The 20,023-nt window shown below is 37.1% G+C and overlaps 4 protein-coding genes across 6 annotated transcripts; 3 read left to right on the top strand and 1 right to left on the bottom strand.

Moving 5' to 3' along the window:
* Positions 1-409: 409 nt before the first annotated feature.
* On the top strand, positions 410-3,181 carry LOC129377150 (lysophosphatidic acid receptor 6). Its single transcript, XM_055056915.1, has 2 exons — positions 410-499; positions 970-3,181. The coding sequence occupies exon 2, from the start codon at positions 1,058-1,060 to the stop codon at positions 2,042-2,044; it is 987 nt and encodes a 328-aa protein (XP_054912890.1). The 5' UTR covers positions 410-499; positions 970-1,057; the 3' UTR covers positions 2,045-3,181.
* On the bottom strand, positions 3,154-14,182 carry ints11 (integrator complex subunit 11). The gene is made up of 17 exons (XM_055056914.1): positions 14,011-14,182; positions 13,675-13,772; positions 13,239-13,312; positions 12,921-13,149; positions 12,708-12,806; positions 12,590-12,624; positions 10,050-10,188; positions 9,903-9,967; positions 9,350-9,539; positions 9,191-9,274; positions 8,184-8,273; positions 7,411-7,573; positions 7,181-7,291; positions 6,733-6,794; positions 5,883-6,025; positions 5,663-5,792; positions 3,154-3,737 (listed from the first exon to the last, which is right to left on the bottom strand). The coding sequence occupies exons 1-17, from the start codon at positions 14,036-14,038 to the stop codon at positions 3,681-3,683; spliced, it is 1,797 nt and encodes a 598-aa protein (XP_054912889.1). The 5' UTR covers positions 14,039-14,182; the 3' UTR covers positions 3,154-3,680.
* Positions 14,183-14,516: 334 nt separating this feature from the next.
* On the top strand, positions 14,517-17,738 carry cptp (ceramide-1-phosphate transfer protein). 2 transcript variants are annotated; one of them, XM_055056871.1, is made up of 3 exons: positions 14,521-14,601; positions 14,694-14,847; positions 16,448-17,738. In XM_055056871.1, exons 2-3 carry the CDS (start codon positions 14,723-14,725, stop codon positions 16,968-16,970), a joined length of 648 nt encoding a protein of 215 aa, XP_054912846.1. In that variant the 5' UTR covers positions 14,521-14,601; positions 14,694-14,722; the 3' UTR covers positions 16,971-17,738. The 2 variants fall into 2 exon arrangements, with proteins under 2 accessions (XP_054912844.1, XP_054912846.1); XM_055056869.1 differs by having other exon boundaries at positions 14,517-14,847.
* Positions 17,739-18,312: 574 nt separating this feature from the next.
* On the top strand, positions 18,313-19,567 carry ubxn10 (UBX domain protein 10). Of its 2 annotated transcripts, none has more exons than XM_055056920.1 (2): positions 18,313-18,385; positions 18,528-19,565. In XM_055056920.1, exon 2 carries the CDS (start codon positions 18,552-18,554, stop codon positions 19,236-19,238), a length of 687 nt encoding a protein of 228 aa, XP_054912895.1. In that variant the 5' UTR covers positions 18,313-18,385; positions 18,528-18,551; the 3' UTR covers positions 19,239-19,565. The 2 variants fall into 2 exon arrangements, with proteins under 2 accessions (XP_054912895.1, XP_054912894.1); XM_055056919.1 differs by having other exon boundaries at positions 18,325-18,442; positions 18,528-19,567.
* The last annotated feature ends 456 nt before the right edge of the window (positions 19,568-20,023 follow it).

Below are 20,023 nucleotides of genomic sequence, written 5' to 3'. Positions count from 1 at the left end.
GAAAATGGTGCATTTGTTTTTGTTTTTTCATCATGAACTTCTGAATTAAATAACTTTATGATTGCTTTCCGATGTTTAGTTTAACCACAAAGAATTAAAAATGAAGATTTTCCTTTACCAGTGAGCAAAAGAATATATATTTTATAAGATAAAATATAGAGGTTACGAAACAATATAGACAATTTTCCGATCAATGTTTTCTCAAAATTATCCTGACTTTTTATTAATAATGAACTGAGAAGTCCTCTGGTCACTTTTAGAACACAGTAATGCTATAAATAACATTAGAAACAAAACACATGCTGTGGGTGGCTGACAGCTTCTTCACAGACTATAATTTCCCCCTCATCACAGTACATTTACACACTGAAACAGGAAGCTGCACCAAAAAAGAAAGCAGCAGCTTATGTTCACACTGCGCTTAGAAAAGCAGCAGGTCTTATCACGTTTTTTAAATTTATGGTCAAGCTTTATGGATCTGCCGGCTTTAAAAATCTGAGTAAGTAACTTTATCACTCAATTTTCTTGATGTTTTAAATGTCACCTCAAACAAGCAGAGATGTTTGTTAAACACGTGACAACGTGATGGATCTGATAAAGTCAATTAACTATGGGTTAAAGTTTGTGCAAAACTTTAAAAGTATTTCAACACATATCTAAAATAACACTGCTTATTTCTAAATAAGCAGTGTTATCCAGGAATAACATTCTGTCTTTTATACCTGTGGCTTTCCAGCCTCGTTTCACTTCATTCTTTACACTGCAAGTCCTCAAATGGACCTGAAAATAATCGCAATCTTTTTTTTGTTTTAATGAATTTAACCTTGACTGTATTTGTGGAGTCCATATAAGATGTTCTAAGAATAAATTCATCAGTAGTTTATATTTTTTCAAGGGGTTGGTTGAGTTGTTATGTGAAAGCAGTAATGGAAAAACTGAATACAAATAAATCTCTTGTTTCCCTTACAGGAGACGTTGGTTTCTGAAAATCAACCTGTAGTATTTTTCTTTAAAAAACTGGTCAGAACATAGTAAAAGACATCCATCACAATTTCCCATGATGAACCAGACAAACTGCGCCGACCCAAAAGCAGAATTCCAGTACTATCTCTTCCCAACGGTCTACATCCTGGCTTTAATTATAGGCCTTCCGGGAAATCTGGTGGCTCTGTATGTCTTCACCATCCGGATCAGTCCTCGAACGGCCTTCAGCGTCTACATCAGCAACCTGGCCGCGGCGGACATCATCATCCTCTGCATGCTTCCCTTGCGGATCCACTACCACCTCCATGAGAACGAATGGGAGTTTGGAGACTTCGCCTGTCAACTCACTGGGACTCTGTACTATGCCAACATCTACATGAGCATCTGCTTCATGACCTGCATCTGCGTAGACCGCTATATGGCCACGGTGTATCCACACACTTACCTGAGAATGCGGAACCCAAAGTGGTCTCTGCTGGTAAGTGTGGTGCTGTGGTGTTTTGGTGGAGTGGCTATACTGGTCTTCATTCTCATGGGTCCACTGGAGAGAGAGGATGACCACAGGTGTTTTGAAAACTTCGCCACCACAGAGTGGAATGACCGATTGAGGACTTACAGTATAGTCAGTCTGGTTTTTGGCTCCCTGATGCCCTCCGTTATCATCCTGGTGTGCTACCCACTGGTAGCCAAACGCATTTCCATGATCGGCACCAAAACAGCTCAGAAGGCTATGAGGGTCATCTACACCATCCTCGCCATCACCCTGTTCTGCTTCCTGCCACACCATGTGGTTTACCTCCTGCACCTTCTTCAGCGCCTGGAGGTCATACAGAACTGCTCTGTCCGGACTTCCATCTACAACGCCAGACGAGTTACCATGGCGCTCATCACCCTCAATACATGCCTGGACCCTGTGCTCTACTACATAACCACCAGCCACTTCAGATGGGAGCACCTAAAAAGGACGTGGCTCTGGGGCATAGTGAGCAGGAGAAGGGGGATTTACACCATCTCAAGTGATCTGAAGGAGATAATGACGCCTGTACAGAGAATCCCATAAAATGCAAAGACTTTATGATATAAAAATTAAAAGGTTTTCACACCTGACAGATTAGTAGACTTAGTTCAATTGGAGACCAAAATAGCAACAATTGTTCTATTTTCAGCTGGTGCGATTTACTTTCACCCTGCACTGTGAGAAACAAACCAAACTATTAGAAAAACCAATTTAGCTCCACATCTTTGGTGTTGCTGCACTAAGAACCACTGAATAACACAAAAACCTCATAAAATGCAAACAAAAATGGAACGGTGTCAGGTATATGTACTATCAGGGTTTCTATTTTGTTTTTGGTAATAAACCACAAGCCATTTTTTTCCTACCGCTAGACACAAACAATGACCTAGCACTACTTTTAGAGTGGTCTCCTGTCCACTTAGCATTCACATTTGGACAGCACCACAGTTCACTTTTCAGATTCAGTTCTACCCTTCTACAGACAGGACCAGAGTTTGCTTTTTTGGTCTGCATCCAAGTTCGATTGTGCATTCACATATCCCCAAATGAACCAGACTTTAGAGGTAAATAACAAGAGTATGATTAAAAAGGACTAAGCATGGCTGGTGTGAATGCATATTAAAACTTTTTAATTTTAATGTATTCTCTGAACTGAAAAACAGTCAACAGTGACCTATTGCATGATAAATTCTGCAAATCAGATTGTGAGATCTCTTATCCAGATTTCCTTTCAGATTCAGTTCTACCCTTCTTCATCTTGAACTTTCTGACAAACACTTTTTAGTCACATCATCCACTCTGATGAACACTCTTGTTCCGTCAGAACAAAAGTAACCCCTGAGCATTACGATGCCGCCACCACGTTCCATTGTGGGTATTGTGGGGTTTTGATTTGGCAATGTTTCTGCATCAAATCACCTTTTCAGTGGTGACACATTTTTTGGACCATAGAAAATTCTTCCAGAGCCCAGATGTTTTCTGTCAGAAGTAAAACAACAAGTAGTTGCTAAAAAATTCTGCAACTCCTTCTTTGTTGCTATATGCCACAGATATTTGTCTGCCTCCCTGACCTGTCTAACCCTTCTTCAAGGTTAAAGAGAAAGCTTAACATTGAAGGCAACTAAATTCAACACAAACGTACAAACTTATGAAACGCTGAACTTCAGCTTTATTTTTTTTTTAAATATTTCACAACTAATGGGTTTTTTTTTCAGCCGAATTGTACAGTGTGATACAACATATCAGATTGAAAGTGAAAGTATGTAAATGCATTAAGGTCTCTTAATGGGTGTGCACAGATTTGACAACTAGTGTCGATGTAAATACACAACTCAAACACTGGATAAATAGGTACAATATTAAAAAATGAAGCTCTTTCTGTAAAACTGTATATAGTGGTGGCAAATTTCAAAATAAAATAATCAAAATCTGAATTTCTCTGGAAGCTTCAGTCATTTGATCAATGGGAATGGAGCCTTTGTAGTTGTTAAGTGTCTCTGCAAACAAAAAGGAAGCAGCTTTAGCTTCAGTATTTACGTTGACAAGACGACGACTGACATTTTCCGCACTGAAGAGCGGGTGATGGAAACTTTCCATTAAGAGTCAAATCCTTTCAAGTTACATTGCTCTAAAACAAACAAATAAAAAAACCTAAAAAATATAATCAAGATAAAAAGAGTCAATTTGGAAGGCCCTTCTTGAGCAGAGATGATAGGTAGCTCCCCAGATCTTCATCCTGCAAACAAAGCAGGCAAAAAGAGATTTTAATGACATACACCTTTAATAATTTATAGACTCTTAAAATGGACATCATAAAGGTTAATTTCAATTTTTATTAGTATTCAGTTCCTTAGCAGTCATAATCTGTAAGCCTTAAATATCTAAATTTACAGAAATACGCTGGAAATATTTGTTAGTGTGTCTAAATCATTCATTGATGAATCACTTTTAAAAAATAAAATAAGACAAACTTTTATTGCTAGTCAAAATTATTTCCTTGAAGCATAAGTAAAAAAATCCAAGAAGTAAACTTTTTCCTAATGTACTTTTAACATTTAATAAAAAATAGCCAAGGAACCATCTTCTTAGCCGACACCTACATACCTAAGGTAGAAAATGACATCAGGTTTCTCTTTTTTCCCCTTGCAATTTATTTGCATTGTGCGCGGAACGCAAGAGACCACGGAAACTCCACCTTCTGGTTTCATTGTTTATTTTTTGTTACTCACAAAGCCCCCTGTCTCATTCTGTACACCCACACAACTACTTTCACTTCATACAATTAAACCCATCATTGACAGTACCATGTTTCCACAAGACTGTCATTCTCTTTTTGCACTATGATCACAGAGTAAACTCAAGACTGCACATGGCAAAAATAAAACTCTGTTCATGTGTTAGACTCTTAATCTGAAGCTCTGGAAAGACTAATTAGATTGCTTGCCTATTGTTGCTGCTGCTGCTTTCATGACTATATTGCTTTGTTTGAATGTTCAGAGTCCTGAACAAATCTCAGCCTCTCCTTCCTCATCCTAACAGTTCAGGCCTCTGAGATATATGTGCCTCAGTTTTGATTAGCAAAGGCGCAACCTTCACTGTATACATTTGATTCTTGACAATAACAGGAACTATCCCAGAAGAACTGAAAAGAGGACCTGAATTAGATCTATATTTATTTCCCTCCTGCTTTAAACCACAATGACAATGAGGGCCTCACTTTGATCATTTTGTATTTGTTCTCAAACACCAACAAAAAAAAAAACATATTTCCTCTTGAGAAATGCAACAGTTCAGAAAAAAAAAACTGCACAGTGAAAAACCAAAATCATCTGAATAGTTTTTCCTATGACTGTCCCAATTATAAATTGTGTAGGAGGGTGAAGACACGTGCAAATCAGAGCAATCGCCTGCAAAGTTGCACCTCTTGCAACTTTGCCGTTGTTGTGCACTTCAGTGATCCATGCACTGTTGCTACATTAGCGCTCTCTTGGCATTGGCTATATAGGTGACGGCCCAGGGTGTCCACTTCTGGAGGGGACACTGCAAAAGATGTCTCTCAGGGTTCAATACACTTTTCCCCACAATAAAATTCAAGCACTTTTCAAGAATTTTCTTTAGTTTTCTGGCATTTAGCAAATATAAATCATTTTGATAATTTTAACTAACCTTAAAGAAGAGAAATTTGGTCTGATTAAACTTCAGAGAGTGGGAATACAATATATTTATATTAATAAATATGTTAATATCAACACATATATATATATATATATATATATATATATATATATATATATATATATACCAACAAAAAAATATTAAATATCTGGTTTTAATTGTAAATAAAGTTTGACAAATGTAGGCTTTTAATCAAACATTACATTTTGAAAACTGCACAGTTTGAATATCAATCACTTTCAAGGAATTTATACTGAAATTAAGCACTGCGCAACCTTGAGACCATCCAAACAAACCCTGCTCTCTTTTTGTACAGTCATATTCAATAAATTAGAATATGCATTTTGATGAGCTTCATTGGTCAGATTAAAACCTTTCTTTAAGCAGTTATTAGACAGATTTTTCATTAACTCCACATTTCTGTATATTAACAAGTTTTTATATTGGTCTGATTTAGGAATGACAAATAAAATGACACAGCTGTACCTGATAACTCCAAGATAGCAGCAGGACTTTGGCATTGGCATCTTCGGCCGAAGAGGAGACTTTTATAACGATGGATTCCACCATGACTGTTCCATCAGGAAGGTGCTGGATGGTGTAATCTTTTAGCACACTAACCCCAGAAACAAAACATTCAAGATGAGAATGAAATCCAACATAAAGTAGAATGAGTTGGAGGTGGTAAGGTGAGGGGTGCTCTGACCTCTTGAGGTGTGTGTAGATTCTGTGGAGCGTGTCGGAGTCACTGTGCGGGTCCTGGAGTTGCACGCGGCAGGTGAAGCGTAACTGATGTTCATTGAGGCCCAGCTCTTTCAGGGCCTGTTCTGATGACACCAGCTTCAAGCTCTGCAGCAAAAAGACACCAAAAAAACAACATAAAATAAAAAACACAGTAATGAGATGAATGCAACAGAATGTCATAAACAGAGCAACAACAAGATGCACTCAGATGTCGGTTTAATAGGCAAGAGAAACTGACAGTCTTTTAATTACAGCTGGATACAATTTGCAATCAGCATCTGTATCCTGATGACAGCTGACATTTTAAATGTAAACACAGCTGAAATCATTAAAATACAAAGCTTAAGCAAATTTATGGAAAGAAACTCTGGAGGACAGGCTGTGACTTTAAATCTTTCTGGAAAATTCCAACTTTCAAAGAAACTGAAAAATTATTTTTAGCGACAACAAAATGTATGGAAACTGAGAGAAAACACTCATTTGAAACTGTTATGCTTTGTATATTTTATTAAAAATTGTAATACTACAAAACAACACAAGGTGGTCTATTATTAAATTTGTTTGAAATCCATCACTATTGTATGTCTTAATACAATATCATCTCCCTTCCAGCACACTCAACAACAGAGATCTTATTTAGGCCGACATCGCTGTGTTTGACAATTAAAATAAATACATATTTAAAAAGCATTAAATTGAAAACTGAATAGCTTTTGTAACTCATACAAAAGCAGGTTTTACTGCAGTTCTGCTGTGTTTTAGTGGTAAGATATTCCTGACAAACCATGTGACCCAAAACTATGAAAACTTACATTTTCTTTCATGATGAGGGTTCCATGCATGGTGCGAGGTTTTTTAGGATCAGGTAGAGGGCCTTTAAAAAAAGAAAAAAATATATATATACACAATGGAGTTTTAGAAAGTAAATGTTTTTAAAGTATACCCGTTGGCTGCAGCTCAAACAAAACAGAACATTTTTCCATGGCTTTCAAAATTCTCACACCTAAAAGAAAAACTATAGTTTCTTACTGCGAGGTATCACACACTGAAAAATACTTAAATTAGCAGATTTTCTACATTTTCAGAGTGAAAATCACACCAGGAAGATCATTGATGCATTCAGTAATTAAGCCGTTTCGGATTTACTTAGTCGACCTTATCATTCCAATTGATCTGGGTCAAGTTATTGTATGAAGGCGGCAAGAAGCGTAAAGTATGACAAAAAGCCGGATGAACAAAAACCACTAGATAACACTTAACCTCCAAGAGCCATCTCCCTCTTGAGCAGGTTGAGCGATATGTCCACAGGAACGCTGGGGTTCGTCGTCACAGCCACCGTCTCCCCGTTGGCCGGCATGTAACAGTCTATACCTGCCATTTAAAGAGTTTAGAGTTAACCAGGCTGGAAATCCCTTCTGCCCACAGATGTAGAACATTTTCCAAAACAATAAATTACAGATGTTTGAGGCTGTGACTTCAGCAGCACTTACTGAACTCCTGTTCGATCTTCCCCTTGAGAAACTCCATTTTTGCAGCCTCGCCATGCACCAGCAGCATGTTGCGGGGCTCTGCCATGCGAATAAGCTGCATGATGCCCTTTGCATCAGCGTGTGCGCTGAAGGACATGTACTCCACCTGCAGCTTCACATCCAGCTGCAGCAATCACAGACAGATGTGGATGCAGGAAAAACTGACCGTAAGATTAACCAATTTAATTATTTAGGGTTTATTTAATTTAGTCATAAATCATTCTGACAATTGAGCAATTATCAGATTAAAAAAAAGCACATTCTGCACATTTTTCATTTAACCACTTACACTTACTTGCTGAAATATTAGAAATACATAAAAAACAAATCAAATCATTCAGTTTCTTCTTAAATAAGAAAATAATCAATTTATTGCTTAAAATGCAATACCATAGCATTCCTTTAATGTATGTTTGGTCATTAAATTTTTTTTAACAACCAAATAATAATTGGTAGTAAAAGGTGCTTATTTTATCTTTTTTTTTTTTTTTGAATTAGGTGAAGCAAAAACTACAAATCGTTCTTTAGCTATTCTTAAACTAAAATCCTTTTTGCTACTGAAAAGAAACAGGTTTGTGTCCTTTTTTTAAGATTTGCTTTTGCTTTGGGAAGGATCTTATGCTCTACTTTAAGCCTAAAACATGTTGCTATTAGGAAAGATGAGTTATAAGAAAGATGCATTATAACAATCGAATCAATATGTTAGTTAGCTGGAAAAAAAAGAAAAATCTTACCGTTGATCTTCCTTCCATCTCCAGTTTTCGTTGCCCATTAAGGATCTTATGACCAATAGTCCCTTGCACACAATACCCAGGCATAATCACCTTTAAAGAGATTTTTTTTTCTTTAATTATCATTCAGTAGTGTCAGAGAAGGATGATAGAAAACTCCTTAACTGTGCTATCATATACAAATAAAAATAAGATATTTTCTTTTTTTTCAAAACAGATCATTTCAAACTGATGGACTGAGAACAATCATCAAAGCATTGGGAAAATGTTCATGTTTTGGTGTGATTAGGAAACAGACAACCATACTGCTGTCCTGTTTTAGAACATCATTACAGAAATCGATGTGCTTAAAATGTGCTTTTAACCTATCTTAGTGTTTTACAGCTTAAAATGTATACAATTTCATTATTTGGTCGACTACTAGATTCTGCAAGTTATATTCAAAATACGTAAAGAAATATTCCTAACACATCTGGAAAAAGAATTTATTAAAAGAAATAGCATTTATAATTTGAGATGATCAAACAGTTTAAAAACACCAAAAACCAGAACAAAACAAATGGAACATTTTCTGTTTACAGGATGAATCTTGTCTGAAGAAGCAAAAGACAATAAATAGCTCAATTTTATGATAAAATATAATAAGCTGTCAAGGTATAACTAAGTAGAGTGCTTTATCATTTCAAAGATTTTTTTTATGTTTTCTACATAAGATTTTTTTCTTCCCAACCGCTCCTCTTCATGCTAAACTTTTGTATAAATATCAATAAATGACAAGTTAATTTTAAACTGTAAATTAATTACATAAACGCTATACAAAATAAATAATTTAACTACAGCAAATGTATTGTTTGTGTCCTGTGTGATGTTGGATGAGAGAGGTGCGCTTGTTGCTTGCTACTTTTTCTTCTTAAAGACAAGTTTCCAAACGGGATCATAAAATGTGTATGAAATTTGGAATAAGGACTTCAGGAACATTAAAAAGATTTTTCTTTGCATAAAGGACTCACCATGTTCTTGTCATTGCCAGCCCATTTCTTGAATATCTGCAAAGACTGGCCAGCATGTAGCATACCCGGTGTGGCGAACACCACCTGAAAGAACAGGCTTATCTTAAAGGCTTTGCAGCAGTTTGAAACTTTAACATTTAGGGAGAAAAGCCAACTCACCATTGGCCCAGGATTATCTGCATAGGAGCGATCGAAGGCCTTGATGTGTTTAAATTCAAACATGTTTCTCTGTACAAAGGTTTTTCGGATCTTCTGGTTGGTCCATGTTATGAAAAGCTTGTAGTAATGATTGGCTTTCTCTGTCAGCCCAGTGGAAAAGTAGATCGGAGCTTTTAGATTCATTCTCTCCCTGTGTGGAAAGAGGGAATTAAAAGCAGCCCAATTAGTGAACAGAAAATGTTAATATCATGCAATTATTCTTTCAGGCCTAATAAAATGAATGCATCATATATAATAAGCTGTCGAGACAGAATCTTTGCTTTTTGTGTTGCAGTCAGGAAGTAATTGGTTCATGCTGAGAGGTTTTATTTTATTTAACTGGAATGTCAACAATCACTTGACAGAAAATTTTTTTTGCATCTGATATCAGGGAACAGGCTGCAATTATCTCCACACATCACTGCCATTGCTTTCTTATTTTATTCCTTTGACATAAATGTGTAAAAATGCTTCAAGCTTTGATTCTAATGCTGCGTTTGAAAGTAAACTGTACCAAAATGTTTCCAGCAGGATGCAGAGCTCTTGTGCACGTCCCAGAGCAAAAACTGGAATGAGAACCTGGGGAATTTTAAAGCAGAAATGTCATGTCATGTTCTAATTCAGTAACAAAATATTGAATTTGAATAGATTTAATTTTTACCTTTCCTCCTCTTTCTATGGTTTCATGAACTTTCTTCAGGAAGTCTCTTTCTCTGCATCTTTTTGAATCACGGATAGTTGTGGCGTAAGTAGATTCAGATATTAGGATGTCAGGACGACATTTATCAATCCAAGCAGCGCTACAAAAAACAGACAATGTTGAAAATATAGCGGCTGCACAATCAGAAATCAGCCTCTTTTTTGCTTTAAAAGGTGTTTTCTGAGCTACAAATCAGATGTGATAATGTGTAGATGCATAATTTCAGATTGCATATCTTGCATCACAATAGTTTCTCTTCCAGGAATAAAAACCTAATTTACCTTCCCTGCTTCTAGCTGTGCTACCATCAACAAGCCTGCAGCTGCCATTTGTGCTCCAGTCATTTGATTGGTGATTACACTGCTGATACACTTGTGAATGTTTATAAACTGGATCACAGTTTTACAAATGTCCAACCTTTATAATGTAAACATACGCAGAATAAAAAATTTTTTCAGTCATGTTAATAACGTAACAGGTGTGAGATATTGCACAAGGTTTTTCTGGGGAAGAATAGATTTTTTTTTTTATTACAAACAGTCTGTTAGCTGATATTTTCCATTAATAAAATGAGAATTAATCAACATTTTGACCCTTTATGGACTAGTCTACATATATCAAGGAATGCACTGGAAACACTATATAAAACACACTGCCATCTAGTGGTAGATTATGCAAATTATGCTTAATTAAAAGATAAAAATATTGTCATTGTCACAGGAACAACAAAATTTTAAAAAGTGCCATCAGTCAGTGTATACGCTTAACAAACTGTCACAATTTACACACAATGTAAAAAAAAAAACAAAAGTAGCTGATACACATCATTCATGATGATTGATGGTTATTTTTTGATTGCATTTAGTTTTGTTATTGCTTTCAGGTAAAAGAAACTGTCTTTCAGACGGTTGGTTCTTGTTCTGATTGTTCTGTATCGTCTGCCTGAAGGCAACAGTGTAAATAGAGAGTGTCCGGGGTGTGAAGTGTCCTTTATGATGTGTTGTGCTGTGCTTTTTTTAGACAGCGGTCGCTGTACAAATCTTCCAGTGAGGGGAGAAGGTAGCCAACAATTTTTTGGGCTGTGTTCACAACCCTTTGGAAAGCTTTCCTTTGAGCCATAGTGCTGCTATTATACCATACCCATACAAAGTACCCAACTTTTTATGTAATTCATAATGGCAAATATCTGCCACTAGTATACTATTTGTTTGATAGCTAAAAACACAATTAATTGTTTTATCAAAAAAAATACTTCACTATATCCAGGCTGTAAATGGTTCATTTCAGGACTTGCCTAAAATCCTGCATATAATATAAAATCAAATAGATAATATTTTCCCTTATTGCCAAGAAGAAAAATACTTCTTAACAGTAAACAAATTTGACTTACAGGCAGTTTAAAGTCAATTTGGAACATACCTATTCCCACCACCAAAAAGGCTAAACTTAAGCAATACTTTGTGAATTTTGATCATAACTTTTAATAAAATCCAATTAAATTTGAGGGTCATAAATTCTCACAGAAATTCAACTTTTATTCCCCCCCTCTTTTTATGTTTTTACATTGATATACAAAATGTTATCATTTAAGACTTATTTTAATACTTTAAAACTCGTCTTGCACTAGTAGTTCTTCAGCTTTTTGTTTCCCTTTGCCTTGATTGCGACAGCCTGATGCTTAACAAAAAAGCCCTTCATTTGTTGGATCTGACGAGACTCTCTGAAATGTTGGACAGAAAAAACTGGCTCTCAAAACAACTTTATCCAATAAGGCAGTGGACCCAACCTTAGATTTCAAGACTCACTCTCCTGTTTTAGATGTTCCATTTTTATCCTTCACCAGATTTAAATAAATGGGTCATTAATAAGTTTCTTAAGAACTTGAGTCCAGTGTGTTGGAGTATGATACATCAAAAATATGAAGAACAGTGTGCCCTGATAAACAAAGATGGGGACTAATGTTAGTGCAGAGTATTTTGTTCCAGTACATTACTTTTCTGGGGTAGAGAAACATCTGAAAAAAATGGCCCGAAAGTTCAGTTTTAAAACAGTGAAGAGAACACCAGCTTGAAAAAATCTGACTTTTAAAAATCCACACATTCAACAAACAATACAATGTTAACGCTAAAAACTTTGCAGTACCGTCTAGTTTATTTTAAATATCTTCTTGTTTCAACATAGCTATTTAATCTTTGGGATTAAAAACTACATCTTTGGGAAGTCATAAACTTTTGCAGAGGCTGGGTATTAACCCCAAATTTAACTAATGTGGGCCAAAATAAATCATGATTGACAAAATTAGACTTGTTCGATTTCAAAAAATTGTATAGAAAAAAAATCCTTAAAATAAAATAGGTAAAAATATGTGCCTATTCATGCAACATAGAATATTGTTTAATTTTTCTATTATAGTAATAAACTAAAATAAAATACAAAGTCAACATAATTTGGCAGATGTCCTTTATAGAAAAAAATTGTGAGAAATAGCAGAGGCAACTTACCCTAAATGCCTGTCTGGTGTCATGTTATAGTCTCCCTAAAACAGATAAAGAGATTTCTCTCAGGCTGCAGTCATTACAATCACCTGCTGTGACACAGTGCAAACTTGTTTACACTCACAGTGTAGACCACAGACTCTGATCCCACTTTGATGTGCACCATAGCAGCTCCCAGAACGTGGCCTGCATAGTACGCCTTGATCTCCAGCTCATCATCCACCTGCCAGGAGCACAACAGAAACAGCTTGATTTGCCATCAAAAGGGGCGAGCATCTGGCACAGAACAAGATGGGATTAGATAAAGTCATCCGAAAGAGTGACATCAGCGCAGCACCTGCACAGTTTGGTGTAGGTTCAAAGGAATCACTTTCTTCATACAGTCCTTGATCATTTGCGAGGTGAAGAAGTTGGTTTCTCCCTTCTTGTCAACGGTGATCTTCCGGAAATCTTCAAGTAAAATGGGACAAATGGCCTTAGTGGGATGGGTCATGTAGATGGGTCCGTCGTAGCCTACCATCTCGCTCATGTAAGGCAGGGCACCGCAGTGATCCAGGTGAAAGTGGCTGAGCATCAGAACAGGTGGAACAAGGTGAGCACATAGACTGGTTGTATGCATGTTTTCGGAATGGAGCATTGAAGAAAAACAACAAACCTGATGATCACGCAGTCTAAGAAGTCTGTCAGGCGGCCGTTCTGTGTTATGTAGGAAAAGTCTGGGAAACGCCTCTGGAATAAAATAAAAAAAACCAAACAGTTATTGTCCAAACACCATGTACTTCATATCTATGTGGACATTTAACTTGACTAAACAACACCCTTCAAAGAAGATAAAAGGAACAACTTTGTCATACAAAATGACTTTATTTACAACACAGGCCATCAAAAACTACTTATAAAAGCTATACAGTGTACCTTTTATGAATAAAAGTAAAACATAAATTTATTCAAGAATTTTTACACACCTATAACAATGGTACCGTACCAATAAGTGTTTTGAAAGTTTTAAATCCGCATATGAAGTTGACCTTGTCTCGGCACAGGCCTAAACTTTCACTAGATACACACATATTTTTTTTAGATTCACTTACGTCGTCGTTGTATCCCATGTGCATCCCACAGTCCAGCATGATGTTTTTGCCTCCGATGGACACGAGGATGCAGCTGCGACCGACATCCTGTCCAGCACCTTGGATAGGGAATACAGAAATTGAGAATCTACAGACACAATTCTGCTTTAAAAAAAAAGTGAGTGAAAATGTTGAAAACGCTTATTTTATTATCAATACACATGCACAAAAAAATCCCGAAGCTATGCTGGAAGAGAGTGAAACGCCATGCGCAGGTTTAAAGTTGTTAAATTGAAGTTTAAAATATAATGTTGACGGAACTAGCTTAGCCTCGGGATAAAAGGCTACAGTACTCACCTAAAGGTGTTACTTTTATTTCAGGCATTTTGTATCATCTGCCCGCTGCTGGATTCTGTAGACTAATGAGTAATGCCGCTAAATTTCTAATAACAGTTTATCTAAACACAGTAAATGGGAAAGAAATCTTTGTTGCTACTTGTGCATGCGCTTCATACAGAAGCATTAAGATAGGGGGCTACAACTGAACTTCCGGTAAGCGCTCCCAAAATAAAGTCGAGATTTTTCTCACAGCAATTCGAGGAATACTTAAAGCATTATATTATACCACTTTACAAAAGAGGCTTACTGCAAAACATTGTAAGAAAGTACAGCACGATTTACTTTTAGTTTTTATTTATAATGTTAAACCAAACTTAATATTTCTTGCACATGTGCGTTATTTGGCTTGTCAACGAATTTTCAATTACAAAAGTAAAACAGGCGTCTGACTTAACATTCCGCGTACTTTTATCTTGAAGGCATTTCTTCAACTTCCGGGACTTTTCCGGTTCGAGTTTGCGCAGTAGGCATAGATTTAAGAACAGGGATAACTTGCAGAAAAACCACAATGACGAATTTTATTACTATCCCTTTGAGCTTTTCTCACCGGTAATGTGTTCGACATTTGACTCTCTCTCTTTACACCTGACTCCTCTTCCAAGAGTCAGTCGCTGTTAAACAGCTATCTTTTATTTATTTAGTTCGCTTCCTGATAGTGGAAAAACCCACAATGGCAGATTCGGAGAACCAGAAATTCTGTCTACAGGAGGTCCTGGACAGTTTTAAATCGTGTCTATCGCCAGAAAAAGAAATCTACATTGAACACTACGTTTCTGGATGGAGAGGTCTTGTGAAGTAAGTGATTGTTGAATATTTTGTCGAGTTTTAATCCTCCATAGTAATGGGTTAGATTAAATTAATTGAAAATAGCTGGACATTTTTTTAAAGAAAAAGTCTTTTTAGTATGGTACGAGGCTTGTGCTAATTAAAGTCTAAATAAAAAAGCATTTTAGGTAACGTACAATGACTGGATTCCTGAAAGCTGACCAAACCAACCTTTCAGGTCTGGGGTTGTCGAGGTAACGTGAAGGTAACGTGCTGTGCAGGTTGGATCACTAACGTGTGGCCATGACACTGCCAGCCTCCTTCTGCTTCTTTGACATACTGTACATGGAGTACTTTGTACATGTACTTTGTTTCGTACTTACCTGCTTTTCACAAGGAGACTCTGTTTCAAGGACTAAGTCACTTCAAGTTAATCCATTTGCACTTTGTACTGTGAGTTCCTTATTTGAAAAATAAACTAGAACCCCTGCTTGAAGTAGGGCTGCACAATCCAGGTACATCAGTAAATTAATTTAGAACAGAAATAACCTTTATTTCCCCTCAGTGGGAAAATTCAGGTGTACCAGCAACAAAGAGGCAGATAAGGTGAAGCATGTAGATTAACATGGTAATAAAAATATAATATCTGGACTATTAAACTAAAATCAGAACCATACAGTGAGTAATTTACGGCATAAGAAAAGAAATAGGCAATTAATAAAAACAGCACAGAAATGTGCAACTGAGTTGGATATTTCTTATGTCCAACTCAGTTGCACATTTCTACAATCTACAAGAAGTGGAAATAACAGTGCAAACAACAGGGATGTACAAATAATAGCACGAATATAAATACATATTGAAATTACCTAACAGATTCTAGAAGTAATGGCCCACAGCACCACTTCTTATACTGATGGAGCTTTCCAAAGCTGCAGTGAAAAGTTAATTTATTTTGTTCTGATTTTAACAAAAATGTGAGTCTCATACATAAAATATATCATTCGACAAGCAAAATAATATTTCTGATGTTTATTTTCATAATATTGGTTTATGATCAGAAAAATGGTGTAAACTGAAAAGGGTTTTTAACATAGAAATGTTATGGTATACATTTCATAGGGAAAAGTGCTGACTGTTAAGTTGTTCTTAACTATGAGGATAACACACAAAATGTTACTAAAAAACTGTCAACGAGCTGTATCCACTCATTGTAGAAGAAAGTTAAGTGAGAGGAAAAACTGGTAAAACAAGGTGGACAAGTAGCAAGGATAACTGTAGCCTTCAGAGGATTGCAAAGATGTCATTTCTATTTATTCAACCTTGAAAGCAATTTAAAAACACAAGATTTTATATTCATATCTCTCATTAGGGAATATCTGAGTCTTAGCAGTGCTTTTCAATATTTATGTTAGCTTTCTGATTATGACCCATTAGTTGTCACTGATTAATTTTCTTACTCATACTGTATATACATGGGCCTTGAGAAGGAAACCCTGGAGGTAAAGTCTGATAGATTCTTACAACTCTTACCTGATCATGTTTCGGAGCTGGACTCCTGTAAGCACACTGACTGCAGTAAGAAAGTATAAAAGTGCTCACAGTGTGTGTCTGTTTGTCTTGTCAACAGGCTTCTGAACAGTTTGGGAAGCCTCTTCGGTTTCATTTCTAAAGATGCTGTCAGCAAGACCCAGATCTTGATGAACTTCCTGAAGAGTGAGAACGGCCCTCACTATGCCACGGTGCAGTCCATGGTCAAGTTTGAGCTGGACAATCAACTGGTGGATGTGGACAAGAAGGGCATCTGTCCTGAGTCAGGGTGCCGCACTCTGCTGAGGCTCCACCGTGCATTGAGATGGCTTCAGCTCTTCCTGGAACGCCTGCGCACCAGCAAGGAAGACGACAAGACTTCAGTCATGTGCAGGGACGCCTACAATGAGTCCCTGGCCCAACACCACCCGTGGCTGATCCGTAAGTCAGCCGGCATGGCTTTCTACAGCCTCCCTTTAAGACCGGCTTTCCTTGAAGTGATGAATGTCGGCACACCTGAGCAAGTCTTGGACGTTCTGGGGAAGGCTGTGCCTCTCCTTTGTGAGGTGTATCAGATCACAGAGGACCTTTACCAGAAACACAATCTGCTTGATTTACCATAGAAAGGGAACAAGTGCTCGATTTTATCTGTCTGTAAATTATTCCTGTTGGAGTGCTGTGGAAACTGCTGCTGCTGTATGATTAAACCAGCATGTGTGCTATACCTAAGAGTAATTTTTCACACTGATTGCACCTATATGCATTACAATATTAGGTAAAATGTTGCATGTTTATTCTGGACTCATTGTCATGTAACTTAAATTGATAATTTTACTGTTTCTTAGGTGTTTTTATATTAAAAAGTAGGAGGTATTTGATAACTGTGGGGACATTACTCAAATAATTAGTCTTAAAAATGATACATTTCCTAATACCAGCAGATAGCCAATCAGCTGTTCTACTTAAATCTAGTTTGATAGCATATTATAAGTGAAAACATTGCCAGTAATTTAATTGCTTTACGTTCCTTTTAAATGTAATCTTATTGTAAAAAACAGAAAAGAATTAAACAAAAAAATCTATTCCCATTTTAAATCAATTTCAGCAAAAGTAGTATAAATATTTCAGAAGTTTATCTGGTAAATAAAAAGCATAATACAAATGGCATTGTTGAATAAAGTCTGTATACTTGAACATTTTGTTGATTGGTAAAAACTAGATTGCTATATATCCAGCCAATAATAAGAGTTAATACATTCATGGACTGATAGAAATTTAAATCCACAAAAGTGCTGATAGGTTGTTCATTGAATGTAAATTGTGTTATTTTAAACTACATTGTTTGTAACTCCTTTTATGAAATAAACAGTGCAGAATGATGTTTTATCTGACTGGTGCCTCTGCATTCATCTTAACTGGGTCAACATTGTGTTGAAACACTTTGCTGCAATTTGCTTGGTACATAAAGCTGGAGATCTGTGTTTTTGAAAGTGGCTCAGTCAGAAAATTGTTGACACGGATTTTTAATTGGATTTTGGTCTTGGCTTTGACTGGTGAATTTTAACACATGAATATGCTTTGATTTGAACCAGTCCAGTGTTATTGCTGGCCATATGTTTTGTCTCTCTTGCTGAAAGACAAATATTTTGTAAACTCTACCAGGTTTTTAAGGATCGCGTTGTATTTAGCTCTATTTCCCCATAAAATATTACACATTTAGACTGCTCAGACCTTCAATATTTATTCAATCTTGAGAGCAATTCTTTAAAAACACAACGGGATTTTATTTTGTTTGCAGAAACAAAGAGTCCTTCTCCGTGTGTTTAGCTCTTAATGTTTCTAATAGTCTTGAGTTTCATCTCGCGGTAGGTTTTGCTCGTCCGGCCCTTCAAAATGAGTCGGAGGTGAAAAATGTTACGGCTGCAGTTTGTACGTCACCAACGCCAGGTGTCAATCAAGTTCAGCCGGTTACCATGGTTACCAGATCGCCTGCCGACGCCGATAAAAAGTGAAAGGAACTCCTCCAACTGCGTGAAAGGTAAACGAGCCGGTCACGCTTCATGTACATTTCTGAGCACGCTTACTTGTTTCTATGGTAGGTTTTAATTCTTAGAAGGCCTCTCAGTGTGAGTCGTCGTGTAAACTAACAGCGTTTTCTCGACACTTTGTAAATCATCAAGTGGAGCAGCTGAGGGAGGTTGTCAATGCATTTAACAAGACCAAAGTCTTCGAAAGGGAGGAGCAGACCCGCCGTTGACAGCTTGCTACACCCAGGTGGTTCACACATCGACCCGAAGGCCCCAAACTATCACCTCAGGGGCAAGCCGGACGGAACCGTCCGCTCCCTGTCCGAGCCTGAGCTTCGGCAGGCCCGGCGGTGGAACAGGGAGGAACTTCTGCACTTGCTACCGCAGGAGCATGATGCTGTTCCTAAATTATCTCTAAACAGGTACAAAGTCCTTCCATCCATACCGACCAGGCAGTCCAAGGAGAGGTCGCCGAAGAACTTGGATGAAATGATGGTACACCTCAACCTGTCTGGAGAAGTGACTAAAAGCAGGACACTGGAGCAGGAAGGGACTAATGGACAGCTCAGTATCGGAGCCCGGTGTGAACCCTCAGAAACAGCAACACCTAATTCAGGCAGTTTGCTTCTGGCTATAAGGGCGCCGTGCGGTCGGAGGTTTGAGCAGTACTTTAACCCCACAGACACCCTGCGGGCGGTGAGAGCCAGCGCAGAGGCCCGGTTTGCTGCCACCTACAGAAAGGCTTTCATCGAGACCATGGATGTGCCACGCAGAACCTTTACAGACATGGACATGACCCTGGAGCGGTGCGGCATCCTGAACAGATCAGTGCTGTGCATCTCTTACCATTTCCAGCACTATTAAACAAAGCGCTGACGCAGAAATACCACACTTTATTGAGCCAAATCAATAAAGTAGTTTTGAATTTGAAGTAACCTGGTGGATGAGCCACGTTTTTCAGCAACAAACGCACCAATCAGAAATCGGAATAAAACGATTTTGTTCATTGTGTGGTGACCACCAGGTCAAATACTTTCATTTTTTTAAACTGCCATCCATTTTTGGTCTATAAACTTTTCAATAACAGAATTAAATAAAATGTTGTAATATACTGTTTCACCTCAAATTATAATATCGGCTGTACCTGCTTATTCTTGGAGGTAAAACCTGAACAGGTCGCCAATTGCATAACATGCAATCTGGAGACCAAGGGGTCCAAATCATAAATCAAAAGTATTTGTGGGCCAAGTAAAACTAAAGTTGCAAAGTTTATATTGTAATTTTTACCTGCTTAATAAGTTAAGCACGTTATATTTTAAACAGTCAAATATTGTAGAAAAAACTGAAAGCATTTTGCAGATTTGCCTTATTAAAATAAAGTGACAATTATTTTGGGCTTGATTGATATTTCTAATTCAATCTTGTATATTTTGCTATACCAACAAAATGTGTTATCCAAGGTTTTTGGAAGGAAACCAGAAAGGTTCGACCTGGTAAGTCAGTCTTGATATGCCATCATGCCAAAACTGATATGTAATTTTTTTAAATTTTGAAGAAAATTTCAAAAACAGTTTGTAAAAAATAATTCTGGCAATTTTGACTGATCTAAAATGAGATGTTTGGTCAGATTTCAGTTCAGACAGGAAAAA

The sequence above is a fragment of the Poeciliopsis prolifica genome, unplaced genomic scaffold (genome assembly GCF_027474105.1).
Source record: "Poeciliopsis prolifica strain line A6 unplaced genomic scaffold, Auburn_PproV2 SCAFFOLD046, whole genome shotgun sequence".
NCBI lineage: Eukaryota > Metazoa > Chordata > Actinopteri > Cyprinodontiformes > Poeciliidae > Poeciliopsis > Poeciliopsis prolifica.
This window is presented reverse-complemented; position numbering and strand designations above follow the sequence as displayed.